We start from the raw sequence: 27,473 nt of genomic DNA, 5'->3' as shown, positions 1-27,473 counted from the left end.
CCAGGTCAGAGAAGAGGAAATAGAGGAGTTAGAAGCCTTATTAAACAATTTCTGTGAACTCTCAGCACCTGGGGGTGTAGAGAACAGTTACGGGAAAATAAATATCCTACTTCAAACTTACATCAGCCGAGGTGAGATGGACAGTTTCTCCCTTGTATCAGACTCTGCATATGTTGCACAGGTAAGAATATTATTCTCTTCCCATGTTTTCTCTCTTCTTTACTTTTAGAGACTCAAGGAATTAATTCATGCTATACTGTAAATATATTGCATGATGACATACAACCAAATAACTGTTTTATCTGGTTCTATTTAATTTGTACATTTTTAATGCCATCTAAGCTATTAGATCAGGAATGGGGGTAGAATTTGGTGATTAATTTTTATCTTTAATATTGATATTGTTTTTATTTTAGACTTTAAAAATATCAATATCTGATTTATTTTGCTTTAAATGATAATGTTTATTTCTTTTACTTACAAAGGGCAATAATACAAGAAATTTAAGGAAAAGGGCAGATTGTGGAACCATTGTAGCTTTCCCCAAACGTAAAAAATATAAACAAAATATGTTATCATTAAATAAGGCTTTATAAATATACCTCAGACCATATATTTAGGATAAATTTTTTTTTTTTAAAAATAGTCTTTCTTCCCTACTGTTGTTACTTAAAAGTTGAGGACTGAAAGAAAATTATTCCCTAAATTATAACTTATTAAATGTACAACTTTAAACAAAAATACCATAGTATAAAATGTCGTAATATTTATGTTTTTATATTTAAGGCCCATGTGAAGTAAAGGGTTTTTTTGTTTGTTTGTTTTGTTTTTTTGCATTATCTACCTTTCAAATGAGAGATTTTCTTTACAGACATGTTTTTGTTAAATACAAAAAGAAAAACATTATTTAGCTTTAAAAGAATACAATTTTTATTATTTTTTTTATTGAGTAACGCCTCTTCCAAGTTACAGAGAAATAAAAGCTTAATCTATCTATCTTATATTTGTAATTTTGTTCAAAGACTTAATATCGGCCGTCGGCGGCGGCAGCCGTCCGTCTCGAGAGACGATGGTGTAGCTTCTTAAGAGTCTATCTGCACCGCCGAGAATGGTTGTGCAGTCCGACTCGAGAGTGACACGGTATCTGTCTCCTCCCGTGTTGAATCGACATCTTGCGATGACGCTGGAGTGACCTCTCCAGTGAAGCTGAAGCTACAGAGCCTGGGCAGGGTGATATGGAGGGTCTGCTGTTGCCCATGCAGCAGACCCCCCCTCTCTTCTCAGCTGAAGGGTCCAAGGGAAAGACGGAGTCAATACAGCTTGGCTTCAGGTGCGCCGCAGGAGTTGCCGGTGTTGACTACAACGTCAAACCGCCTTAGGGACTCCGGCTCCGGATTTTCTGTCGGGGTTTACTCCCTTAGCCTTTCCCCTGAAGAGGTATGCCACGAGGCAGCGGAGGTTTTTTGGAGTCAGAGTTTTCCTTCTCTGATGTGCCCTGACTGGAAGATCGAACCAGCGACACTTAGCTCGCAGGCCGATGCTCAGTCCACTGAGCCAAACCAGCCAGGGGGCGAAGACTTAATATAGAAACAGTAATTTTGTATTAAATTAATATAAACAGCCATGAATACTGAGTAATGCTTTGATACAACTATAAACGTGAAATATTTACAACTATGAACAAGATGTATTGGCAGACAATTTGAATGAAAACAGTAACTTAATCAGTGTAACTAAGACACCAGGTGATGTGGGAACTTTTTTTCTTTTATGCCTCTTGGATGAGATGTTTCTGCCATAGAAAAAAATTATATATTCTCTAAACTGCATAGCTTTATAGGAACCATTGTTTCTAACTTCTTTTATTTATTTGTTTTTCTGAAAATAATGTGATATTTATTTTCTTCTGATTTTATATTGAAATAGTTAATAATTTAACTAAAATGTAAGGCTTTACTAGATTCTAGATGAAAAATCTGCCCACATTTCTTCTTGTTTCTAAATTATAAAGATAACAGAGACTGATAAACAAATTGCTTTATAATATAATATTTACTGTTTCTTCATCATTGGTGCCCAGAAAGTCAATATCAGAGCATCAAGGATCTATTTCAAAGCATCCCTGGTTTCCTTTAATAGTTATTATGGGTTTATCATCCTTGAATACATTAGATGAATTATTGTTGAGTTTATTTATATTTTAAGTGTAGGCCATCAGTAGTTCCCCAAGCACTCTCTCAGCTCTGTAAAATGGTACGCCTTTATTTCTTTAACTTTATTTTGTCAGCGCCTAAGATAAATCCTTGGCTCAAGTATCCTATGATTTTATTTTAAAAAGCTTAGATTTAGCTTCTCTAAACTGTACATGTCAGACTTGGATCATTATTTCTATGCAAATTAGCCTGGCAGTTTTCTATAAGAGTAGCAGGAATGGTGATAAAAGACCTATCTGATAGACATAATAATCAAAATGTTCATTTTATTTATCATTCTTTGGGCCTAGTAAGAACCACCTTCTTATTAGTAATGGATATCAAAACTGTCCTCATAGTTTTAAATGCCATATCTTTTCTTACATTTCTAACACTGAAAAAAATAGTTGATTTGTCAAAAGACAAATGTATATTTCATTTAAAATGTAAAACTGAAACCCTGACTCTTATGATCGTGATTTCAAACTGGATCATCTGCTTGCTATTTAAAATCTTTGCTCTTTTTCATATCTTTTTATGATTTTGACTAGATTTAACATTCTTTGTTTTCATTTTCAAGTATACAGATATCATTAGATACTATAAAGTAGTCTTCATGTTCATGATTTTAAAAACAATCTTCAATAAAACAATCTGCAGTGTTAGTGATGGAAGGAGGCAAAACAAATGGAAACTAACTGTACAGATGGGAAAAATGTCTTCAGTCATTGTCACTTTCTGTATGTCTATTAATGAAATTATTCTCAAAGCACTGAATTTAGAATCTTGGAGTTAAGATTGGAATTGTTTAGATCTGGCTTTGAATAGATACTCCGATGCCAACTGTGTGACCTTGGTCAAATTATTAACCTTATCAAGCTTTAGTATCTTACCTATAAAACTATAATATCAGGACCAATCAAATGCGGTTATTGTAAAAAGTAAATAATATATATAAAGCAGTTAACATACTGCTTAACTTATGGGACATCATTAGCATGGGCAGCTGCACTTACCAGTATTTCCTTTGTCTCCCTCCTGTCACTAATTTTTCTCACTGGCCATATCCCAGAATCTTCCTTATTTCTTTAAGTAGCCTTATAAATTTAATCATCTCCCTATACTAGGCTATTATATAATTCCAAGTGGCTTCAACAGCCCCCTGAATACGTTGAGTGCCTTTTGTCTCTTCCTACTTCATTCCTATGTAGGGGGTTTAGGATGGAGCTTCCTGAGAACTTGGGAATACAGCTATCCTTTGAAAGTTAAGCGGGATAATATCCACATACATATGAAGGAGATGGTTATTCTTGTGTAAAAATAATAAAGATAATTAGGTGTATATGGGAATAGATGTTGCCCACAATTAAAGGATGCAGCTTGACATACTTCTTTTGAAACTGAGTATGAATAATAAATGTATTGGCAGGTTTAAAAGCCCATATTACCTAATCACCAATCTCCCCTTTTTATTCTTCAGAATGCAGCTAGAATTGTCCGTGCTCTCTTTGAAATTGCTCTGAGGAAACGTTGGCCCACCATGACCTACAAGCTCCTGAATCTTAGTAAAGTCATTGACAAGAGGCTCTGGGGTTGGGCTAGCCCTTTGAGACAGTTTTCAGTCTTACCACCACACATTCTAACAAGATTAGAAGAAAAAAATCTTACTGTGGATAAGCTGAAAGACATGAGGAAAGATGAAATTGGTAAGAAGGAAGCAAAAATGGGTTAATGTGTTGTTCTGTGCACATGAAATATTTTACTGGATATAAAAGGAAAGGATTGTGAATATTCACATTACTCAATATAAATTTTCATCGTTTTTATGAAATTTATTTAAGATACTTGAATCACATGGTTTATTCAGTAAATGTAAAATGTACAGTGAGGAGCAAGGCGAAAGCAGTGGGGGAGGCTAACACATTTAGGATCGGGTGCAAATTGGGGCAGGGGGTCCCACAGCCTGAATTCTAGGTTATACAGCGGGCATCTGTCCTGCCAAACTGCGCCCTCCTGAGTACTGAGTGCCTCAGATGCTCCTTAGTACCTACTTGGCTCTTCCCTCCCTTTGCTTTTTTCACATAACATTGAAAAATTATTCCTATATACATTTCCATGTACTTTAACCTTTAATTGTACAAACATATGATGCTTTGACTAGGTATATTTCTGGTTCTAAATGAGTAGGTACTACACATGAAGGGAATCAGTCTGAAGAAAAATAAGAGGGAGGATCGCTGCTGGCAAAAGGTACAAAAATGTGGAGAGACTGAGATAGTTATTTCACTTGTAGTAAGAAGAATACTTCTAAGACAGAAGGGAAGCATTAATATGAATAGAAAGAACTAAGGATATTAAGTGCGGAGGTTGAGAGTATTCACATTGGGGTAACATGTAAATATTTTATCAAAATAAGAACACTTTAGTTTCAAATTTGAATGAACATAAAACATTTAACTTATTCACAAATGTTCTTTAAAAAATTATATTATAAAGAGCCAAGACATATAAGAAATATTGATACTATAATACAAAATAATATTGAATGTAAACTGTAATTTAAAAATAAAATTAAATATATATATTATATATGCAATCTATTTCCACTTAGTTACTTGGGATAGAGTAAGAAAATGTTTATAGTCATATTTATTTGTGACTCCCCAACCCATCCTGGGACTCGCACACAAATCTATATTTTAGAATCCTGGTCATTTATGAAAATATGTGTAAGGGGTTAAAGTGATTTAATTTTGTGTCAGATTGACCGTATTTGATATTTTATCTTTTTGTTTTGGAAATGGGTATGGATGGATGAGTTGTGTTTTATTATTAAAGCATTTCCCAGAATGGGTATAGAGTTCTGAAATAGACCTTGAATAAATTAATGACTGTTTTCAAAAAACACTGAATATTTTTATAATGTGTCATAAAGTAACTAGAAGAAAAGAAGAACTGTTTATAGTAGTTTAAACACTATTAAGTCTCAGTAATTTTAAGAACCCTATTAATAGCTGAAGAAACCTTGATACTGGTTTTCAGAGCTATGAATTGTTAATTCAAGTTAATTATTACAAAATATTCAAACATGCCAGGTCAAGAATGTCAGCTATTCTACATAGCAAATCATAAAACAAGCAATAAAATCACCTTCTCTGAAGTCCCATTTACAAGTCAGATTATATTGCTTTTATTCTGTTGGACACATTTCTTCTATGTGATGTTTTCCTTGCAGGTCACATGCTGCATCATGTGAATATTGGACTCAAGGTCAAACAGTGTGTTCATCAGATCCCTTCTGTTACGATGGAAGCTTCCATTCAGCCCATCACACGGACTGTACTCCGAGTAACGCTCAGTGTCTGTGCTGATTTCACTTGGAGTGATCAGGTAGCAGTGAAAATATATATATTTCAATGTTAAGCAAAAATGTTTCTGCTGCACCTTCAACTATACTTCCTTCCATCTGTTCTTAAAGCATTTAGAATATTCTCAAAAAATATATTGAAGATTCATTTAAAACATATATGGTCTGAGGTATATTTACTCTCATCATCAAGAAAAATGTGTGATGTAATATATTAATATGTTAATCATGAGGCCTCTTCAGAACATCTAGGAAACCTAAAATTTCAACCGTGAACAATCATTTAGTGAATTCAACTCCATTGGGACTTTGCTTAATTCTGTCTTCTTTCATTTTCTCTATTGTCTTTTTTTTTCCCATCTGTAATTACTCTGTCATTTTTAGCCTACTAAAAATTCAAGATCCTCCATATTGAAGGAGCCCTTTTTAAATCCTGATGTTATCATTCTTTTCTTTAGCATTAGACTTGTAGAAGAGTATTCTGCATTTCCTCCTGGTCACCTATTTCTTTCCTGCTGAGACTACTACTTCAGTAAAGGATGGCCAAAGACTGGTTGCCATAATAAATGGCTTTTTCATAGTTACTCTCTTTACTTCTCTGAACATTCATCACTATACATAGTCCTTGAAAATGTCCTCCTTGGCTCCCACCATATTCCTATTTGTTTTTACCCCTCTTCTTTCTTAATACCTTAGATGTTACTATATATGTGTGAAGATCCACCTAGATTCTCTTTTTATTCAATCAATATTTCTTAAGGTCTATTTTTGTACCAGTTACTCTGCAGAGAGTTTAGTAGAGTTACAGATACACAAATAAGATTCACTCCTTTCTTTCAAGAAGAGAGTGGGGGAAGACAAGTAAATCAGTAATTGTAGTATAGCAATATTTCCTTTACATGATTACTGTAAGGTCTAGTTAAGTATATACAGATACCCTCTGATTTACATGGCTTAAGTACATCTTTAATGTAAATGAATTTTATTCAAAACGTGCTCTAAAATTATATAACCATAGTTGTAACCCAAACCTACTATGGTCTTAAATGTTATAACCTTTAATTTATTCAGTTTCCTCATCTATAAACATTATAATAATTATCTTCCTCACAGAATTTCTGTGAGGACTAGATGATATAAAATTATATTCAATATTTAAATCAAAAAATACATAAAATTATAGTTAACTATAAACTCATATTTCAAGTTTTATATTTAATAGAAGGTTTTTGAAATGCATAAAATTTTCATATTTTTTCACACCGTTTTCTTCTGTCAGTATCCACGATAAGTCTCACAATTTGGTTTAATCCACCAGTAAAAAATAACAATTGTTTTTATAATTAACTCTCTTAATTAGAATGCTGTTAGCTACAAGAATAAAAGACATGACTTCTCTCAAACTGTTAAGCAATAAAATACATTATCTTTCACAATAAAATGTCTACAGGTAGGATAGTCCCTAAAGATGAGAAAGTCATCTGTTGAATCATATCATTCAGTCTCAGGGTCTCTATCTACATCCTTTTGCTCTCCTGACACTGTTAGCTACTTGTCAAATGTTTTCATGCTTCTTTGTTCGTGTTTAAAGAGAGGGAAACACCCCATTGCACCAGCCCAGAGCATGGACTGGAAGACCTTTTCTTTAGTCTAATTAGGCCAGTATTATTGGTCATGTGCCTGTCCTTTACCACAACCTGTTGTTAGTGGGGGCACCATAGCTGATTGGCTTATGCTAATCAAAACTATTCTAGGAAATGAGATCACCTTCTCCTGAGTCACTTGAAAGAGAGATGAATACTGAATTAGACTGGGCTTTATTAGGGAAAAAAGAGAGAAGGAAAGAGGAATGACTACAAAAAATGATTTTTAATTTTTCCAATGGAATAGTATTCGTCTATAAAAAGAAATGAAGTGGTGATGTGTACTATAATACAAATTACCTTGAAAACATTATTGTAAGTGAAGGGAGCCAGTTATAAAACCACATATTGAATGATTCCATATAAAATGACTACATATTAAATGATTCATATAAAATGTGCAGAATAAGCAGATCTATAGAGAAAGAAAGTAGATAGTGGTTGTCAAGGGTTGGAAGTTGAGGGGATGGGGAAAGAAAGATTGTGACTGGTAATGGGTACAAGTTTTCTTTTTAGGGTGGTGAAAATGTTCTAAAATTAGATTATAGAGATGATTTACAACTTTGTAAATATTATTGACCTCTATACTTTAAATGTAAACTTTGACACATTAATAAAACTGTTAAAAAACAATGGGTGCTGGGTATACAAACAACAATACATTCTTTACTTAAGTTACAATATACATAGTAAAAGGATACTATTTTTCTTCTAGGTCCATGGGACAGTAGGAGAACCGTGGTGGATTTGGGTAGAAGACCCTTCAAATGATCACATTTATCATTCAGAGTATTTTCTAGTTCTTAAAAAACAGGTAAATATCTATGTATGGCTATATACTTATGTTGCTATCATAAGTAGAAAATATAAACTAACAATTTCTTCTTTTACTTATTTCTCTAATTTCTAGTGTCATTAAAGCTTTATTTTATTTTATTTTATTTGTTTCCATGTGGTTTTAAAAGAAAACAATTAAATGTTACAGTTTTGATATAGTCAATGTGATCTTAGTTTGAGAAATTCAATTGTAATCTTTATCATAGTTTAAGGCATGGTGTCCAGGAGGACGGAGTATGTCAAATAGGTGGGATAAATAATATAAAAATAAGTTAAATAGGAAATAATAACTTTAGGTGCTATGTAAACACTGTACTAAATACTATTGAATCACATTGTGATTATTTTTTTAATTTAAGTGCAAAATACAACTTTATTTAAATAAATACAGTGGCAAAAAAAGATAGGAGAAGTGGAGGGAATGAAAGTCCAAAAAGGCAAGAGACACATAGTACAGCGGTCCCCAGCCTTTTTACACCAGGAGGGACCAGTTTCATGGAAGACAATTTTTTTCCATGGACAGTGGGGGGGTGGGGGGGGGTTGGTTTCCAGATGATTCAAGCACATTATATTCAAGCTCACCTCCTGCTATGTGGCTGGGGGGTTGGGGGGTGGTGTTGGAGACCCCTGACATAGTAGAGTGAGAGTTTTAAATGGGCCCATCAGTTCACTGCCGTACAAAAGGTAAGTTTCAAATTAACATTTCGCAACTCTCAGTTATATCTGAATTATATTCAGATATAATTAAAAAACAATAATCATCAACTAAGGCATTCCTTTTATAATTCTGCATAAATCCCAAGAAAAAGACTCAATTTGATGCTAGCGTGCCTGACTCAGACGCCTCAGTCCTAATTTCTCTTTTTTACCAAAGAGAAAGAACGCTTTAGACCTGGAGCCTTGGTGGGCAGCAGTAGAATTTCATAGCAATGTTTTGTTTTCATTGAATTTGTCTTCATAATTACCTTCTGTTGTGCCAATTGGTTTGTTTTTCCTCTTAATGAAGTCTAATTTAAAGAAAAATATTAAATAAAAATGGTACAGTTAAGTTATTGAATGAATAAAGTTTGGGAAATTCTGAAAAAAATTCAAATTAGTAACCTATTAATTTATGATAAATACATTGTAAGTTGAGTGTATCTTTTACTTTTTGTAATATCAGGTATCCTCACAAAGGAACCACCCACAAGTTTCTGAAGCATTTGAATCTCTCAGCTATCTAGAAATCTAAGATGTTTTCTTTATCTCTAGTGTATATTGTTTTAGATACCATTGTCTTAACAATAGACTAATAAGACCTTTATATTAGAATATCTATATTCATTTTAGACTTTGTTTTACATTAGGTCATTAGTAAAGAAGCTCAACTGCTGGTATTTACAATCCCTATTTTTGAACCTTTGCCTTCCCAATACTACATCCGAGCAGTGTCTGATAGATGGTTAGGAGCTGAGGCTGTATGTATTATCAACTTTCAACATCTCATTCTGCCAGAGAGGCATCCTCCCCATACAGGTAACATTGAATAGTAACTTGAATCATTGATTTTCCAAAATTGTTTTAGTTAATGTTGAAAAATGTCTGTGCGCTAAAGTTGTTGGAATCTAAATCAAAATCCAACATAAAATAATTCAAGTTCATTTTAGTTTCCACTGGCTAGAGCAGCAGTCCACTTGTGTAGTCAGTTGTCTAACAGATCAAAGTTATATGTGATAGTAACCATTCTAAGACTGAAGTTGGTGAATGGCTTTCATTTTTCTGCAAACTGGAGTAGATTTAGTTTTGGTCTATAACGTGCATTTTTTATATACCTGTCCTTTGTATCACTTTTCTGATTGGGAAAAAAAAAGATATGGTATTATAGTTGGCTTATGGGGAACTCCCCAAAAAAGTGTCCAGTGGGTCAATATTATAAATGTGGTAGTAGAGAAAAAAAAGATCTATAGCTAGTATATAAGAATTTATGTTGTTTTTTTTTCCTCTAAAGAATTAAGGTTTGTTCTAATTTAATCCTATGATACAGTGTTCAGTATTGTGCATAGTTTCCAGTTGTTCACAGTACCTAATGCATCTTTTCAGAATTACTGGATCTCCAACCTTTACCAGTCACAGCTTTGGCATGTGAAGCATATGAAGAACTGTACAACTTTAGCCACTTTAACCCTGTACAGACACAAATATTTCATACACTGTATCACACAGACTGTAATGTCCTACTTGGAGCACCCACTGGATCAGGAAAGACTGTTGCAGCTGAATTAGCCATTTTCAGAATCTTCAACAAGTACCCTACTTCAAAGGTCTGTTTGAAATAATTACATATTAACATTCAGTTAGAAAAGGCATTTCATAATCTGTACACTAGCCAGTTCTAAATATACTGGCAGGACTCAATAGTAGCTTTGAAGCTCTTCTAGGACATTTTTCTCATTGGTAGAGGGGAAGTCCAGTTTGGGGGATGGGGGGGCGGGGCAGAAGAGTATTAAAATAACTGGCCACGAGAAAATTTACCTTAAATGTTGGTGTCCTCTAGTTTGATTTCTAATGTACATATTGGTACTTGCATGTCATTTCCTCATCATAAGATATATACTTTATTGGCATTTTCATTGTAAGATACTTAACTCATAGCCATAATTATAAGATATATAATGATTCATAATCCCAAGTCTGGCTATGAAGGAAATGCAAATACAGTACTTTAACAAATAGTTTGATTATACACAGGAAATTTGAGGTAGCTTTTATTTCATTTTTCTCTAAGTGACATCATTATGTAATGTAAAATAACATGGTAAGTCAAATAATTGATTTTAAGTGTTCTTGAAATACGAAGTACAGTTTAAAAACATTTTTTTAAGAAAGTTAATTCATATATTGTGATTGGAATTATGTGCCATTTTTCTGATTGTATTATTTCAGAACTGTTTTGACTTCCCTTTTTAGTGGCTTCCAATTGGTGGCTTTTCTTCCCTGCTTAGTTTTCCTGCTTCTCAGTATATTATGTGATTATTGATCCATTAGGTGATATGTTAATATACCAGTAGAGCTCTACTCTAAATTTGAAAACTTTTAGAAAGAAAATAATTATTTTTTAGTGAATAATCTAAATGTAAATTTGATTATTAGTATCAGTTTCAAGAAAATAATAAAAGGTATAACATCTAAAATATATGTATTACTGGCATCTTCTATAAAAATCTACATTAAAATTTAGAAAAGCAGATTATTTCTCTTCAGAATTTTTAAATTAGTGTTTTTTTCATGAAAAAGTTATAACTCAGATAACTCTTGATTATAATTCCGAGAAAAACTTATTTTTATCTGAACCCTAATTTTCTCTTAAGTAATATATATTGTCTCACAATTGTTTTATTTTTTTACATTATGTTAGAGTATTATTTTACTATAAAATAGTTTTTAAAAATTATCTCTGATACCTTCTACAAAACATTTAAAATTTTCTGTCAGTATTTTTATGATGTACTATATATATATATATGTATATATATATATATATATACATATATATATATATATATATCACTCTTACTTTGGATAAATGTAGATTAAGTTAATTACGTTTTCCCATTAATTAAAATTTTTAAGTCTTTCAGTATTATAAGATACATTTGAAAACCACACTGTCACTATTTTAATAAATTTTATGGAGTTTACCTTTATTTGAAACTACTGTCACTATTTTCATGAGAGTCTTTTTGTTCCCTGCATTTAGGCAGTATATATTGCACCCCTAAAAGCCCTAGTACGTGAAAGAATGGATGATTGGAAAGTTAGAATAGAAGAAAAACTTGGTAAAAAGTAAGTTCTTTTTTTTTCCATAAAGATATGCTTTGAATAATCTAAAGGGACCAACGAGTAAAGATTTGCATAAGAGAAATGCTATTACAGTGATTTGCATGATCTTTTATGTAAAGGTGTTGTACATTAGATTCTACATATAAGTGAAATCATATGTTAGTTGTCTGTCTCTGACTGGCTTACTTCACTTAGCATAATGTTCTAATGAACAAACTCAACTAAAAAGCAAAATGGAGACAGACTCATACATAAAGAGCAGGCTGGCAGCTCTTGGGGTAAGGGTGAGGGTGGAGGGATTAAACAAAAAAAGGGGGGGAAGAAAGAACTGGTCATGGACAACAGTGTTGTGATTGCAGGGAAAGAGGGGTGAAGGAGAGTATGGGGATATAAAATGGTAGTGAAAAATGCAATTTAAAACAAAGGTATTGTAACTACTACTAAAATGTTATCAATATTTCCATTGTTTTAAGATTAAAAACTAAAATTCTTTAGATTATTTAATATGAACACTTTTATTGGCAACATAATTTACCAAACAGTAAAAATTATTTGAAGGACATCACTTTTTAAACAATATTTAAATATTGCACAAGGTTATTCATTGCAGTATTGTTTTGAATAGCAAGATTTAAGGTAACCCAAGTGTCCACTAAATAAATTATGGTATAGTCACACAGTGAAAACATACTCTATAATAACGAGCTTTTTATATATTGAACGAATGATCTCTAGAGATACTGCTAAAAATGTTTTAAATAAAGTATTCTGCCTTTGTTTTTTTGTTTGTTTTTGCAAAATGGTGACAAATATAAATATATGGTTGCTTCAGAATGAGAACTGGGTGACTGGAGACTAGGCGTGTTACAGAGAATGTTCACTACGTATTCTTTGAGTCATATGAATGTATTTTACATCTTCAAAATAATAAATAAAAGTGAAAATGAATGAAAATTTGTAAAAGCTTTAGGAACCCTACACTAGGAGTAACTAATCTTGCCCTTTTTAAAACATGTGAAAATTATGTAGTGATTTTTTTTTAATTTTGAGTTTACCTCCAAATTTCCTTCTTTCTCTCTCAAAACTGGGCCTGTTCAGAATGTGCTGACATGTATTTGTCCCAGCTTTTTTCCTTATGTCCTGATATGTTTGAATCTAACTATAATCTATAAAGAAAATTTCAATCTAAGAAATGGAGCTTATACATAATTATATTCTTAATTAATACCTTGTTTTCTCTTAATAAGGTAACATTTGTCCTCACTGGAAAGGTTTTATTCCAGCATAGTGAGAAGGAGGTTTGAGCTCATCTCTCTAAAATCACACAGGGTAGAGATTTTGTAAACATAATCACAGCTAAGTTTGACACATTTTGTATCTGCATAAAAGTTATATTGTCAGAGTTTTGAATGTATATATCTTTCATTTTATTGAAAAAAATCACCTTAAAATTCCTAAGAAACCTATTTTGCACTCAAGTCACAGAACATTTCAGGTATCAAAGGGAGATAAAATAGTCTTAAGCCTTATAAAATATTATTTCGAAATATATATTTTTGCCCTTCCAAGGTCATATGCTACCTGAAAAGTTAAAAGGATCATTTTTGTTCCTCTCCAGAGTTATTGAACTAACAGGGGATGTGACACCTGATATGAAATCCATTGCCAAAGCTGACCTTATCGTCACCACACCAGAGAAATGGGATGGAGTCAGCAGAAGCTGGCAAAATAGGAACTATGTAAAGCAAGTCACAATTCTCATCATAGATGAGATCCATCTGCTTGGTGGGTACCACTGTATCTGAAGCCATTTTACAAACTTTGACTCTTGTACCTGCATCAGCCAGCATCAGGATTTGTTAAAATGAAAAATGTGCATTGTTTTTATTTCCTAGGGGAGGAAAGAGGCCCTGTTCTAGAAGTCATTGTCTCGCGAACAAATTTCATCTCATCGCACACAGAAAAGCCTGTTAGAATAGTTGGACTATCTACTGCATTAGCTAATGCCAGAGACCTTGCTGACTGGCTCAATATTCGTCAGGTTTGTGGAAGATTGATAGATCGGGCATTTAATAATGTGGTTTAGGTGGCTGCCTTGAGGAGGCACTGTATGTTATAAACTTAAATATAAAAACTGGAAATGGTTTCTCTCTCATTTTTACTCTAGATGGGCTTGTTCAACTTCCGGCCATCAGTACGCCCAGTTCCCCTGGAAGTTCACATTCAAGGTTTCCCAGGTCAACACTACTGTCCACGTATGGCTAGTATGAATAAGCCTACATTTCAGGGTAAGCTTCAGATTCTTGGAATGAATAGCAGCCATTTTATGTGGTAGCCTTTAAATGCATTCTAAATAATTTGGGTTTCTTTGAAAGTGTGATATTGCTTCAGCTTCTACAGATATCTAAAACTAGTTACTGCAACTGTATTAGATTTATAAATGATAAGATCTTTGTAGTACAATAATTTACATAATTTTAAATAGTAATCAAATCAGTCTAAAAATCTGTTAAGGTGTTTCATTATGGAAGTAGCTTGAATAGTGATAAATAGAAGCCACAGTAGAAACGGAATCACATAATCTTAATTTTTACCAGAAACCATAAAACTTACAAATCTTAGTATTTTTTTTTGCTTCTGTTTCTGTATTTTATTTTTTGTTTTTCCCTTTCTAACAAATTAGGCCACCAGAAAAAAAAAAATTAAGAATAACACTCTTACAGAAACATGTTTTGTTTAGGCTACATAAGGAATATTTATTATGTCAATTAAAAATAACCTCCAAAATAAATTCTCTTATGTGAACTGCTGTTGATTGTGAGGTGACAGTTGTGAGGTGACTTTTTAGCTGCTGTAATTAGCCTTATGACAGAAGCAAAGTATTGATTGTGAACTAGAGACCAATCTTGGCAGTTCAGATTATTTATAGCTCCACAGAAGCATTGTACAAAATCACTAATGAACAATAAATCTGCCGTGAGCTGTTCAGGCACACCTGTTCTTGCAGCAGCAAAAATCCATTAAATGTTGAGGTTTAAAAAAGAGGCATTCATTCACGATTATGTGTACAAATGATACCAATATGGTACTAATACGTGTATTTTAAACCTTGTATCTCTAATATGATTTATCAAAGCATTGCCATTTACATTCTGTAATATTCTGATACACAGTGAATGAGAAATAAGAAATGAGTTGTATTTTTTTATAGTATGTATTGTTGAGTTTGCTTAATTTATTTAATAACAGCTGATTGCATACCAGTGATTGAAATGAAGCATTTTACATTGTGTAAATCAATAGTAAATAACTGAAGTGCACTTCTCTAAATATGGTATCAGTACATATTTTTATAAACTATTTAATTATGCCCATAGTGGATCATTATATTCCTTTGAGTTTAGAAATGTGATTTTATGATGGCTTTATTTCTCACTATTAGGGTATAAATATAGTCAAGGTCCTGTCAACATTTCCATTACAAACCTTGTTTCTTAGTCCATAAAAAAATTCTACAGCTCACATTTGAAACAAGAAATTACAAGGTGATTGAACTTTCTTATATAAAAATTTTAAATCTCTATTAAAAAAAAAAACTAGGTAAACATAAGTATTAATTTTACTTGTGCCATTTTACCAGTATTTTGGAGCCTCTCTATAGCAAGAGACCTCATTTTCAATTAGGTCAAATAATATATGTGGCTCTTTAAGGTTTTTTTTTTCAGTCTTAAGACCCAGTTTTCAAACTAATCATCTCGTGTGTCAACTACCCAGGTGCCATCATGCAGATGTAGATTCAGGGGTAGTGTTCTCTTCAGCTCTTTCTACATTCTCTTATCTTCCCACTTGAAAAACAGGAAAAACTTCTTCTGGCTTATCTCTTACTAGTTAATTGATACATGGTCTCTTCATTTTCCATTTACTGGCAACAGGGCAAAACCAAAAGGAATTTTTGTGGCTTCTCTTAGAGAGCTTTCATCACCCTGCAGGACTTGACTCGCTCTCCACATTCCAGGACCAGTTAACTCTGCAGAATCATTTAGGCAAGCTAACCCAACTCAGAAATAGAAAACACAGCCTAAGATTTAATATCCATATTACAGCTATTAGTGGAGAGTCTCAGCTTTGAAGTGTCTCTTTCCTCAGGAGCTCAGAACAGGACCTGGAGCTAACAAAGTTGAATCTTCCCTGTCCCAGGCAACAAGCTCCCTAAGGGCTACCATTCCTGGACTGTCCTTCCTCAAGTGTGATGTCAACATCTATTGGTAGTACCTCGAATAATGCTATGCTTCATGACCAAATTAAGAATTCACTTAAATCATTTACAGCATTAGCTTTCATGTATCCCTTTGATATTCTAATAAATTCAGACTTCAGTGTGACTTACCATTTTACTTTCCACAACTTTTCAACAGCAATTAGAAGCCATTCTCCAGCTAAACCTGTTTTGATATTTGTCTCATCAAGACGTCAAACTCGTCTTACTGCTTTGGAATTGATAGCCTTTCTGGCTACTGAGGAAGATCCAAAGCAGTGGTTGAATATGGATGAAAGAGAGGTACGCAGTGTATTTTATTCTACTTCATAGGCATGTCAAATTAGTATGTATTGTAGTATAATGAAAATTACATATTTAATTATGTTTAGTTTTAATCTATACTAAAAGATTAGTGTAACATTGTAGAAATTTTGAAAAAAATAGAGGAAAGAAGAAATGCATAATACTACCACTTTAACACTATTAATATTTTTATATATATTCTTTAACTATTTTTCCACTAAACATTTATTTTTATATCTATATTTATCCCTAGTTTTTCTCTTTTAACATCAACTAAGTTTTCATATTTGAGTGTTTACTACCCTTAAGAAACTAAACAATTTTGTAAAATTAACTTTTTATAAAATATATAACATGACCATTTTCAAAAATGTAGAAAACCTTAAGTATATAAAAATTAAAAAGCTGTTGTTATACTTTAAGTAATAACTATCATTTAAATTTTAAGGAATTACAATTTTTATATCTACATAATTATGTTCATTATGTGGCTACTCCATTGTATTTTCTGCTATAATTAAATAATTATGCAACTTTATTATTATAGGGTTTTTTACTTGGAATTAATTCCTTAATGTAGAGTTTTAAATTTAAAATTAATAGGTCAAATAATATAAATATCTTTATAATTTTTCACATACACTAATTGCTTTCCAGAAAGGTTATTCCATTTGATGTTATCACATTGATGTATGAACTATCAGTAGTATCTGAGTGACAGTTTTACCACATCCTCTTTTGTTGTAATTTATTGATGCATTATAGATAAAATGTTTGTATTTTAATGCTTAATGTGTGCCTTGATTTTTGTGAACTTGAACTTTTTTTCATACGTATGTTTACTAACTGTTTACTTTTTTTCTTTTTTATCTCTTCATTTATCTGGGCTTTATCTGTTGCAGGACAGATTTTTTTCTTATAAATTTGTGTGAGAGCCTTAGTGAGTTAAAACACGCACACATACATCTAAAACTTTGTATGATTTCATTTTTCCTATAAATGTTTCTTACTGTATATACATGTGAATATTTCATCTGCTTCATTAGTTAATTTTGCTAGTTCTAGTTCATTGATGACTTTTTATCTTATTAGCTTTTTATAAATAAGTGTTGTCATTTTATATGATACAGTCTGTTAATATGTTTCCTTCTACTACTCCTCAGTGTAGACATTTCTCCTCCCCCCATAGATTTATATATAATGAGTTTCCTTTCTTATACTTTTCCAGTTTAAAAAAAAATTTTTTCTAGTTGGAGTTATGATGAAAAAAATAGATGAAATTGGTGACAGAATTGTTTCATTGTCTTCCTTCTTCCTCCATATCTCCCTTTTCTCATTTCATGCGGCCTGAAAAACAGTAAAAACACTTTTTAACCAACTAGTATGCAGTCTCAACTGTTGGCACTTTCTCCCCCTCCTACTTCTCCTGACTTATTTAGGTTTAGGACTACTAACACTACAGCATGCTACTGTATGTATAACAATAATGTGTTAACTAATGATAGTGAACTAATATTTCAAAATGTTCTTGCATAAGGTCACAGATGACCTTATTTACTAATAAGTAGCAGACCTCAAAATTAGTTTCATATAAAAGATATCACATGACTCCTTGAAGCAGAATGAAAGCTATCACTTTATTTTTCAAGTTTCATCATTACTTCTTTAATGTTAATTCTCTGTGTACGTAAAATATTTATACAAGATATTTTAAGATCAAAATAATTTGTCCAGAGGTTTCTTATCCTGTGTTATTTAATTAGCATGCCTAAATAATCACCCTGTTGTGTCTAAACTGTATCTTGACTGAGGAGGGAAATGCTGAAAAAATAGATGTATGGACTATTGACAGTTTAGTTTATGTGCAGCATCGATTTAGGCTTAATTTTTTTTCTCTTTTGTTTCATTCCTAAAAGTGTTCCAAATGGAGACTTTTCTTTGATGTCAAGGTACAAAGTACATACCTACTGAACACATTTTGGGGTGTTGGCTGAAAGTATATATATAGGAGCTATGCATTTAGCACATATGTGACTCACATTAAGCTCAAATGTGAACCTCATGTGCTCTTCCTGGGTACAGTACAACTGTACTCTTTTTTTTTTTTTTTTCATTTTAATGTATGAGACCTAAGGAACGATGGACAGCTCAACCATTGTATAAAGTTACTTCTCTGTTTTGTATTCTTTGTCAGCACAAAAATTTCTCATAAAGGCTGACTAGAAACCATAGCATTTACTTGGAAGGTTTCTGCTGTATTGTAGTTTCACTGCTAAAACAGGACAGCTAGAAATTGTCATTTCATTTCAACAAGATCGTCTCAAGACTAAGAAAACCCTGGCTTTGTTTTATTCCTTTCTCTAAAAGCAAACACCTTTCAGATAAAAATTTCAGAGGGTTTGTAACTGATCACTATGCAAAATTCAACCTGATTGTACCAAAACCTACTATAAAACAGGCATTTCCATTGATGAATCCCCTAAAACATCTTAAAACGGGAGTTCTTTTTAACACTTTAATTGTTGTAAGAGTTACTTTCCATAATATCCTGGGCTGGAAGCTTAAGGCTATTCCTGTTGCTGCTCCTGGTACAGTGTCAGATTGGTGTTCTGTGGCAGGACAAGCACTCTGGGTAGGACTCCAGTGTTGACAACTTGAACATTCAGAGGATGCATTGTAAGCACGGGAGCAGCTATCCTTGCAGCTCTGCAGCAGGGTGCCTGTGGTACAGGGCAGCACCAAAGTCATTCTGCAGTTGAACGTCACTAAGTTGGGAAGTGACCCTAGATATGGAGGTGGAAGGGGAGGGGAAAAGGGGAGACAGAAAAGAGAGCTGGGGCAAATCTGAAGAAGATAGAGCGAAAGAATAAGTAAGAATATACTTGTTCTAATTTATTTCTTAGGAAAGGCTAGATTAATTACCTATTATCTTTTTGACCCACTGATGTTTCAAAGTCAAGTATTAGGAAAGACCCCTTCAAATGTATCATTGACGTGAAATCCTATTACAACATGAAGAAACCACAAAAGTTATCCCTTTCATATTGACCATTTTGAAGTATTTGCATCATTTGTGTAGTTACTTCTCGTCATACTTTTAAAGTTCACGGGCATATGCTGCCATGTCTCTTGGATTCTTAGTTTGACAGCCACTACTTCCACCATTAACCCCAAACTGTTGTTGGGTTTTTGCTCACTCTCTCAAGCTTCCAGTTCAAGACAGAAACATCAGAATGCCTGGGCTTCAGTCTCTGGCATGCAACAGAAATAGGGACTATCTTCCCCTTTGACCTCTCTTGTAAGAGGTATTCAGATACTAGCTATTTATGAACAGCAAAGATCCACTACATTCCTTTAGCTACCCAAACACACTCATACACCATTCTCTCCTGCCTACATTTAAAAAAAATTTTTTTTTAATTTTTCCTAACAATGCAGTTCTCACTCATATATCCCAAATCTACTTATCTTTCCCCAGGGAGACAACTGAAAATTTCATCTTTAACTTCATTAGTCCTGGATCTCTTGGTTATAGTCAGTCACCCTCTGGTTCTTTTGCAGTCTCATCTCAATATTCTTTCTCTAGCCAGTGGACTACTTTGTAAGGTTACCCACAATTAACACATGCTATATTCAATAATGGAGGACAGGGAGAGGAAAGAGAAACAATATCAGTTAAAATATGTGAAATATGTTAGTGCATATATGAGATAGCAAGGAAATGGATAAAGGCCACAGTATTTGTTTCCGCACCTGATCAGGGGGTCAAACCAATACTCATGATTTATTTTTTCTACCATCCATCACCTATACACTTCTTTAAGCAGCCTCTAAAGAAATTAATATCTTTATCCAGTGAGGTAACCAAAACCTACAGTCCTAAAATATTAGAAATTATATTTTTATATATGCTAAACATATAGGGCTTCACTTTGATTAATTTTTCATATCGATGCAGTAGTGTGTGAGATTTCTCTAAGGTTCATCTACATATTTTCCTCCCCTGATTGTATAACAGCAGCTCAATTTTTACATCAGGATCAGTCACCTAAATTACACCATGAGAGCCCCAAAGCGACATGTGGTTGTTTCAGCTTTCAAGTAAATTGTTACATCTCTTGACTGTTAAGCCTTTAACCTAGCAGAGCTAGAATTATAGAGAAAGGAAATAAAATTTTTTCAGTGGTTTAGTAGCCATGATTGCAAAAGTCATCCCTCGTGCATTCACTACTTGATTCCTGAAACTGTATATTCTGGCAGTGAGAAAAAATAGTTATCATTGAGTTATTAATAACTAGTTCAGAGTACACACTTCATCCTACAAATGGCATTCCAGCCTTACCCAAGCAGTGCCTCTCAGCTGCAGTGTACGTCATTAATCTATAAAGCCAGCTCTTTTGGGGAATAAGGGACGTCATAAGACTGACAGATCCCATAGCATCCATTGTCTTAACCTTTCTCTATGAAGTGAGTTCTGTGGCCAAAAACATTACACGATATCAGGATGATGTATAAGACATTCAGTAATTCTCCTTGAAGCTACTGGCAGAACCTGATGATCAGGAAAAAAGAATCATAAGATATCATCTCAAATAGATGCCTTGTCTGTGACCAAAAGGGTCAAATATAATTTTCTTACCAGTAGATAGGTATGTGGTCCCAGGGGTAAGGTACTTTATCATGGGCCAGGGTTGTGTACATTGGTGGCATGTTAGGCACTGAGCGTTGGCAGTGCTGGGTCTGACTGAGGCAATGAAAGTCCGTATCCACCCCATGCCTAGTCTTCATCTCCCCCACCGTGGCCCCACTTCATGCATGAACTCATTGCACAAAATACTGGGGTCAGCCTTGAGGCTGCCTGGTATCATCAGAAGTGGTCACTTGATTATTAACAGCATTTTCACACTGCTGTTAACTTTTAGGTGAACATCTTTATGATATATAGGTAGTCTTTTATTGGGACCAGTCTAAAAGTTCACGCACATAAAACTCTGCCTTTCTCACCAACTGTTCTCAAATAGCACTCTTGCCAAGCTTCTGACAGGGAAATACTTGATATTTCGTTTTTACTCCTTTCCTTAGTCATCCTTGCAAGGGGATGTCACACCACATCAGTGTACTTTATACAGTGTCACTGCAATCTTACTCAAACTCATTTGTAATATTTTTTCCCCTTAGTCAACTTGATGTAAGAAATGTCCCATGGGCCTAGGTAGGTTGAAGTAAGAATAGTGTGGCAGGAATAGGCACACACGTGGAATTTTCATGAATAACTTTTTTTTTCCACTTTTTAATGTACTTTTTTGTGGTTGCTTATATATAATTTTATTGTAAAAGTTCCTTTTTTCTACTTTATTTTTTTATTGTTTATTCTATTACAGTTGTCCCAATTTTTTTTCCTTTTGCTCCCTTTTCTCTCATAGTCAATCCCCTCTTCATTGTCTATGTCCGTGGGTCATTCATACGTGTTCTTTGGCTATTCCCTTCCCTTTCCTTCCACCCTCCCTCTCCCTCCGCTCCTACAACTATCAGTCTGTTCCATGTTTCCATGCCTCTGGTTCTATTCATGAATAACCTCTCATGATATTCTTCCATCTGGTCCTTTAATTTCTACTAACAGTGGCCTGCTGCTACATGTATCTAAATATATAACTAGATAGATCAAATAATATCCAGTTCATGATCAGGAGCTTCAATTGCAAGGTTACCTGGTATCACATAGTCAGGCGTTCTTTCTTTCCCCTCCTCAAAAATATCCATAAAATAGTAATTCTCTAACTTAAATCAGTATGTAAACTCTTACCAGAACTTGTAAAATATTCATTTATTTAACATTCATTGAATGTCTGCAATTTACCAGGCAATGTGTTAGCCTTCTGATCTCAGTCATCAAGGAGCTTAAATGAAGAAGATACAAATTTTAAATATATCTATGATTAAACAATACCAAATTATGAAAATTGCTGTGAATAAAATAGAATGAGAGATGGCAGGTTTTTCTAAATAGAATGATAGAGAAGACTTCTCTAAGGAGGTGATAATTTAAGCTGAGAATCAAAGCATGAGAACATGGTAGCTACACCAAAAGAGAAGAAAACAGCATTTCAGGTGAAGGGAAGAGAACTGAAAAGGTGGTTCTGTTGGAGCAGAATAAGCTTGGAAGAGAGTGGCACAAGTTAAGTTTGAGTGATAGGCAGAAGCCAGCTCTTGCAAGGTTTTAAACCCACGGTCAAAGAGCTCGAATATAGGAATGGGTTTATTGATTCCTTTATTAAACTGACATGTATTGAGCTCCTTCTTTGTGTTAGGTAAAATTCTTGCCCTTATACAACTAACATTCTAGTTATGATATGATACATAATAAGCAAACATGTCAAAATGTGATAATTCATATAGAAAGTGATAAGCAGGGTCAAGGGACTAGGGAGTGCTGAGAGTGGTAGTAGAATGTGTACATTATTGTAAGTAGAGAAGGCCTCTCTGATGAGGGTGCCTTTGAACAGAGAACTGAAGGAAGCAAGGAAGCAAGCCAAGCCTAAGAGAGAGGGGGTTCCAGGGCATTAAAAGGTGTAGGCTAGACAAGTTACATACTCCAATTTATATTTTAAGACCACTTTTGCTGTTTAGTAGAAAATGGATTGAAATGGAAGTAAGCGTGGAATTGATGGTGGCCGAAGGGCGACCTTGGGTGGTGGCAGTGGGAATGAAAAAGGTGAGTTTTAGGCTAGATTCAGTAGTACTGTCTGATATATAAGGACTGGAGGTTGAGAAAAAGAAAATGTGTAATCAAGAATGATTCCCCAGTTTTTTTTTTTTTTTAAGATTTTATTTATTTATTTTTAGAGAAAGGGGAAGGGAGGGAGAGAAACATCAATGTGCAAGAGGAACATCAGTTGGTTGGCTCTCGCACACCCCCAGCAGAAATGTGCCCTGACCAGGAATCGAACCGGTGGCCTTGCAGTTTACAGGAGGACCCCCAACCCACTGAGCCACACCAGTCAGGGTACTCCCCAGTTATTAACTCTAAACACCTGATTAAATAGTGGTGTCATTTATTAAAATGGGGAGGGCCAAGAGGATAGGATAGAAAGGAAGGAGACATATCTGAATTTTTAAAGAAAAAGTTATATGATGTCCATTGTTAATATAACAAGAACAGTTTACAAGATATTGATGTTACCTGGCAGCCAAGGAGAGTGGACTGGAATGTGCATGTGTGAACAATGATGGCTTCACTGGACTAGTCAGTGGGGGCAGTAGACCCCATTGAGTGAGCACATTTTGAATGTGTGGCCGTCACATTCAAAATGACTGCACAAGTAGAGCCATGAATCTGCATCAAATTTTGCGTTAAGCTTGAACATTCCTCTATTTGGGTGATTCAGAAGACTGCAGCTATGGGCAACTAGTGATAGGCAGCTTCATCATGACAGCGCTACCACTCATGCATCACGTCTCATGCAGAGTGTTTTAGCGAAACATGAAATCACCCAGGTGACTCAGTCCCCCTACAGTTCAGATTTGGTTCTGTGTGACCTCTGGCTTTTCCCAAAACTAAAATCACCTTTGAAAGGGAAGAGATTTCAGACCATCAATGAGATTCAGGAAAACATGACAGGGAAGCTGATGACAATTGGGAGAACTGTGTGAGGTCCCACGGTGCCTACTCTGAAGGGAACTGAGGTGTCATTGTCCTATGTACAATGTTTCTCGTATCTTCTTCAGTAGATGTCTCTTATTTTTCATATTATATGGCTGAATACCTTCTGGACAAACCTCATATTTTGGACACATTAATTTGTATGTCCAAGATTTTCAGTGGCGATTTCAAGGAAATTATATGTAGCAAATCTATAAAATCCACAAAGGATGCAAGATGGACATATGAACTTCGGAGTGTTACATTAGTAGCAGGCTTTTATTTTTATTATTGACTTTATTGGGGTGACATTGGTTTACAAAACCATCCAGGTTTCAAGTGTGCAACTCAACAAGACATCATCTACACACTGCATCGTGCACCCACCTCACAAAGCAAAGTCTCTTTCTGTCCCCGTTTATCCCCCCTTTGCCAAACTCCACCTACCCTCACCCCCGTCTCTCTGGCTATCACCACGCTGTACATATAACACATAGACACAGACTGCAGTGTGGTGGTAGAAGCAGCCTCTAAACTCAGGTGGGCACATGAGACCCTGAAAGAGAATGGAGAAACAGAGGACAGGCCTTGAGGGACTCTGTCATTGTGAGTATAGGTAGAAAATGAGGAGCTGGCAAAGGGCACTGAGAAAGTGATGCCAGTGAAGAAAGATAGTTCGTTCAAGAACGCTGTAGAAGAGAGGGTTTCGTGACGGAAGGAGTGCTTGACTACATCAGCTGTTAATGGAGTTGAGTGATGTGGGAGCACAGAAACACCCATGGGATTTAGCACTTGGATGTCCTGGAAGCACTTGGCAAGCAGAGTCAGTGACATGTTGTAAACAGAAGCCAGTTTGGAATGAGCTGAGGAGTAAATGGGTGGGAGGGGAAGGGAATGAAAGCAAATGGGACATAAAATCCTTCTAGAATCTCTACTATGTAATTTAATTAATGTTAAAATTTAGCGCCTAACAAGTATGGTCTGTTGGTTTCCACCAGATATTCTTCAATCTGGTCCCACATGCAAGGGTGAACAGTGCTAGGATCTGGATAGTTGCCAATCTGCACTAACAGATAAAAGAGCAGAGGAAAACTCTTTCTTCTGAATGGCTTTTCCAATTGAAAGCTCATAATACTGCTCTTACTTCATCACTCACACCTTGGATGAGATGCCACATCTGGGGTGAGAAAGCAGAACTGTCTCTGGATGTGAGACTTTAGTCTTGTTTACATTCTCCCCCTCAGCTCCTCTATGCATATCAGCAGTTAGCAGCAGGGTTACTGCTTTTTTCCTTCATACTGTTAAAAACATAGTATATATAGGGTTTGGTATTATTTGTGATTTCAGGCATTGCCTTGGGTGTCTTAGACTATATTCCCTCCAGATTAGGGAGACTACTATATCCTGAGCATTATTAAAGAACGTGCTGAGTAATACTTTTTACATAATGCTTAAAGTGAATTTATAAAAAAACTGTAGCATAGATGCACAGAGGAGCACTTTCATGAAGAGTAAGGTTGGTATTATTTTCACATGCCGAATAGTAAAGGGGTTTTTAGATGCTTGAAAAGTTTGTCATTTTAAGCTAAACATAACTCATCCAATCTCATTATAAGTAAAGCCTTCATAAACTTACTAATGAATTATAGTCTAGCTTTACTCAAAATCCTCACAAGTTTAGATTTGATGGAGTTTCTATAAATGACATTTTACTGTAGTTTTCTTTGAGCCATTTGCTTTTTCATTCACTCTATATCTGTTGACCTCTTTCTGTATGTAAGAAGTTAGTACCAGGCTTTGAAGATGGGCTTTGAGATTGTTGAAAATCAGAAATGAATTAGAGTTTAATGCAGGGTAACCATATTTTCAACTAGAAGGATCTGGGTTAGTTGTTTGGTTGATTGGTTTTAATCAAACCAATGTAGATTTGGCTTGTGATACAGAAGTCTCTCCCCAAGTACTTTCTATTTTGATCTCCAACCTCTGAATAACTGACCAGTAAAGAAACTATTAGACTAAGAATATTAAGTGTTAGAATAGACATTATCTACAGGTTTGCTCTATTTGAACTCAGTTGGGTCTCATGGAATATTTGTGAAGCTAAAAGTAGATACACGAAAGGAAGCTGTTCATTTTTATTTTGCCTTTGTTGATCATGCGTGCCTTCTTAAAGAGGCAAAGCTCATATTATGCTTAGTAATGTTTGATATGTTGAGAGCGCTTTATAATTCACTAAAGGCTTATATTATCTCATTTAATCATGAATTCTGGGAGGTTTGTTCTTGTTATCCCAATGTTACAGCTGCAGAAAAACTTAGAAGAATTACATGATTTGCCTATTAATAAAGGAAGTAAGTGGAACTTGGGAACTCAGAACTAGGGTTACTGACTCAGAGCCTGTGTTCTTTTACTTTGCCACATGGTAAATGGAATTATTGACAACAAACTGACTAGAGACGATGAAAAGTCAAAGTGGGAGGGGTGTGCGAAATCAAATATGGAGGTAGAACTACAATAAATATAGAAAAAAGTCCGTAGCTCGAATATCATACACGAACAACCAACAAGAGCTGTACCATTCTCAGTCCTGAGAGGTGATATTTTAGTTTATGAAAGAAGATATTTTTAGATATTCTTTATTTTGAGGCATAGGAGTGGATATACTTAAATAATAGAGAATAAAATGTTTGCACATTATCTGCATTGAGTTCCTCAGCTTGTGACTCATTATTTCAAATCTTACCTGTTTTTGCACAGTGAGGCCCAGCCATATACCAGATGAATGATGTCATTATTTTAAGTGGTTATTTTAATGTGCCTCTCATTCATATGTTGTTCAGAGTGTGGCATTGAGAGCTTGTACTGGAGTCAGGCTTCCTGGGTTCAGTGCTGACTGCCCATTACAAGCTACATGACATTGGTAGGGTGTTTAACCTCTTAATCTCATCCTTTCTTCTATACAAGAATGATAATAATAACAACCCTGTCCTTACAGGATTGTTGTGAGGATTAAGTGCATTAATACATTTCAAATACTTAGAACAGGTCTGGAACAGTAAAGAAACTATTAGGCTAAAGATATTAAGTGTCCAAATAATATCCACAGATTTTGTTCAATCAATGTTAACAGTTATTACATTGAATAATACCTTGTAAGCAGGTTGTTTTTACTGAAAGCTCTGGTAAAATTTGATCATATTTTTATAATATTTGGCTTATGATCCTTTACAAGTTTAATTAATATCAATGTAGTGTCTGTTCATTTAAAATGATACAACTTTAAAAATTTAATTCTATAAAGACCCTTTCATCAACTTTCTCTGCATTTTAAAAGCTTTTCAATATTTATAAATGCCCTCTAAGCATGTTTTGGAATCTGAACCCTCAAAAAATGGAAGTAAGCATAAAATGTATA

General features: G+C 34.3%; 1 protein-coding gene across 1 annotated transcript in view; it reads left to right on the top strand.

Moving 5' to 3' along the window:
- Window positions 1–27,473, top strand: part of ASCC3 (activating signal cointegrator 1 complex subunit 3) — a 294,604-nt gene that overhangs the window by 172,711 nt on the left and 94,420 nt on the right. Inside the window, exons 20-30 of the mRNA XM_090279704.1 lie at window positions 5–181; window positions 3,673–3,898; window positions 5,428–5,582; window positions 7,918–8,016; window positions 9,386–9,554; window positions 10,119–10,339; window positions 11,776–11,861; window positions 13,477–13,643; window positions 13,754–13,899; window positions 14,026–14,146; window positions 16,274–16,416. Of these exons, the coding sequence (XP_090135830.1) occupies window positions 5–181; window positions 3,673–3,898; window positions 5,428–5,582; window positions 7,918–8,016; window positions 9,386–9,554; window positions 10,119–10,339; window positions 11,776–11,861; window positions 13,477–13,643; window positions 13,754–13,899; window positions 14,026–14,146; window positions 16,274–16,416 (1,710 nt within the window). The remainder of the gene's footprint in view (window positions 1–4; window positions 182–3,672; window positions 3,899–5,427; window positions 5,583–7,917; window positions 8,017–9,385; window positions 9,555–10,118; window positions 10,340–11,775; window positions 11,862–13,476; window positions 13,644–13,753; window positions 13,900–14,025; window positions 14,147–16,273; window positions 16,417–27,473) is intronic.

The sequence above is a fragment of the Furipterus horrens genome, unplaced genomic scaffold (assembly GCF_987537825.1).
Source record: "Furipterus horrens unplaced genomic scaffold, mFurHor1.1.pri manual_scaffold_6, whole genome shotgun sequence".
Lineage (NCBI taxonomy): Eukaryota > Metazoa > Chordata > Mammalia > Chiroptera > Furipteridae > Furipterus > Furipterus horrens.
Note: the sequence above shows the minus strand (reverse complement) of the source record. Positions and strands in the feature narration are given on the sequence as shown.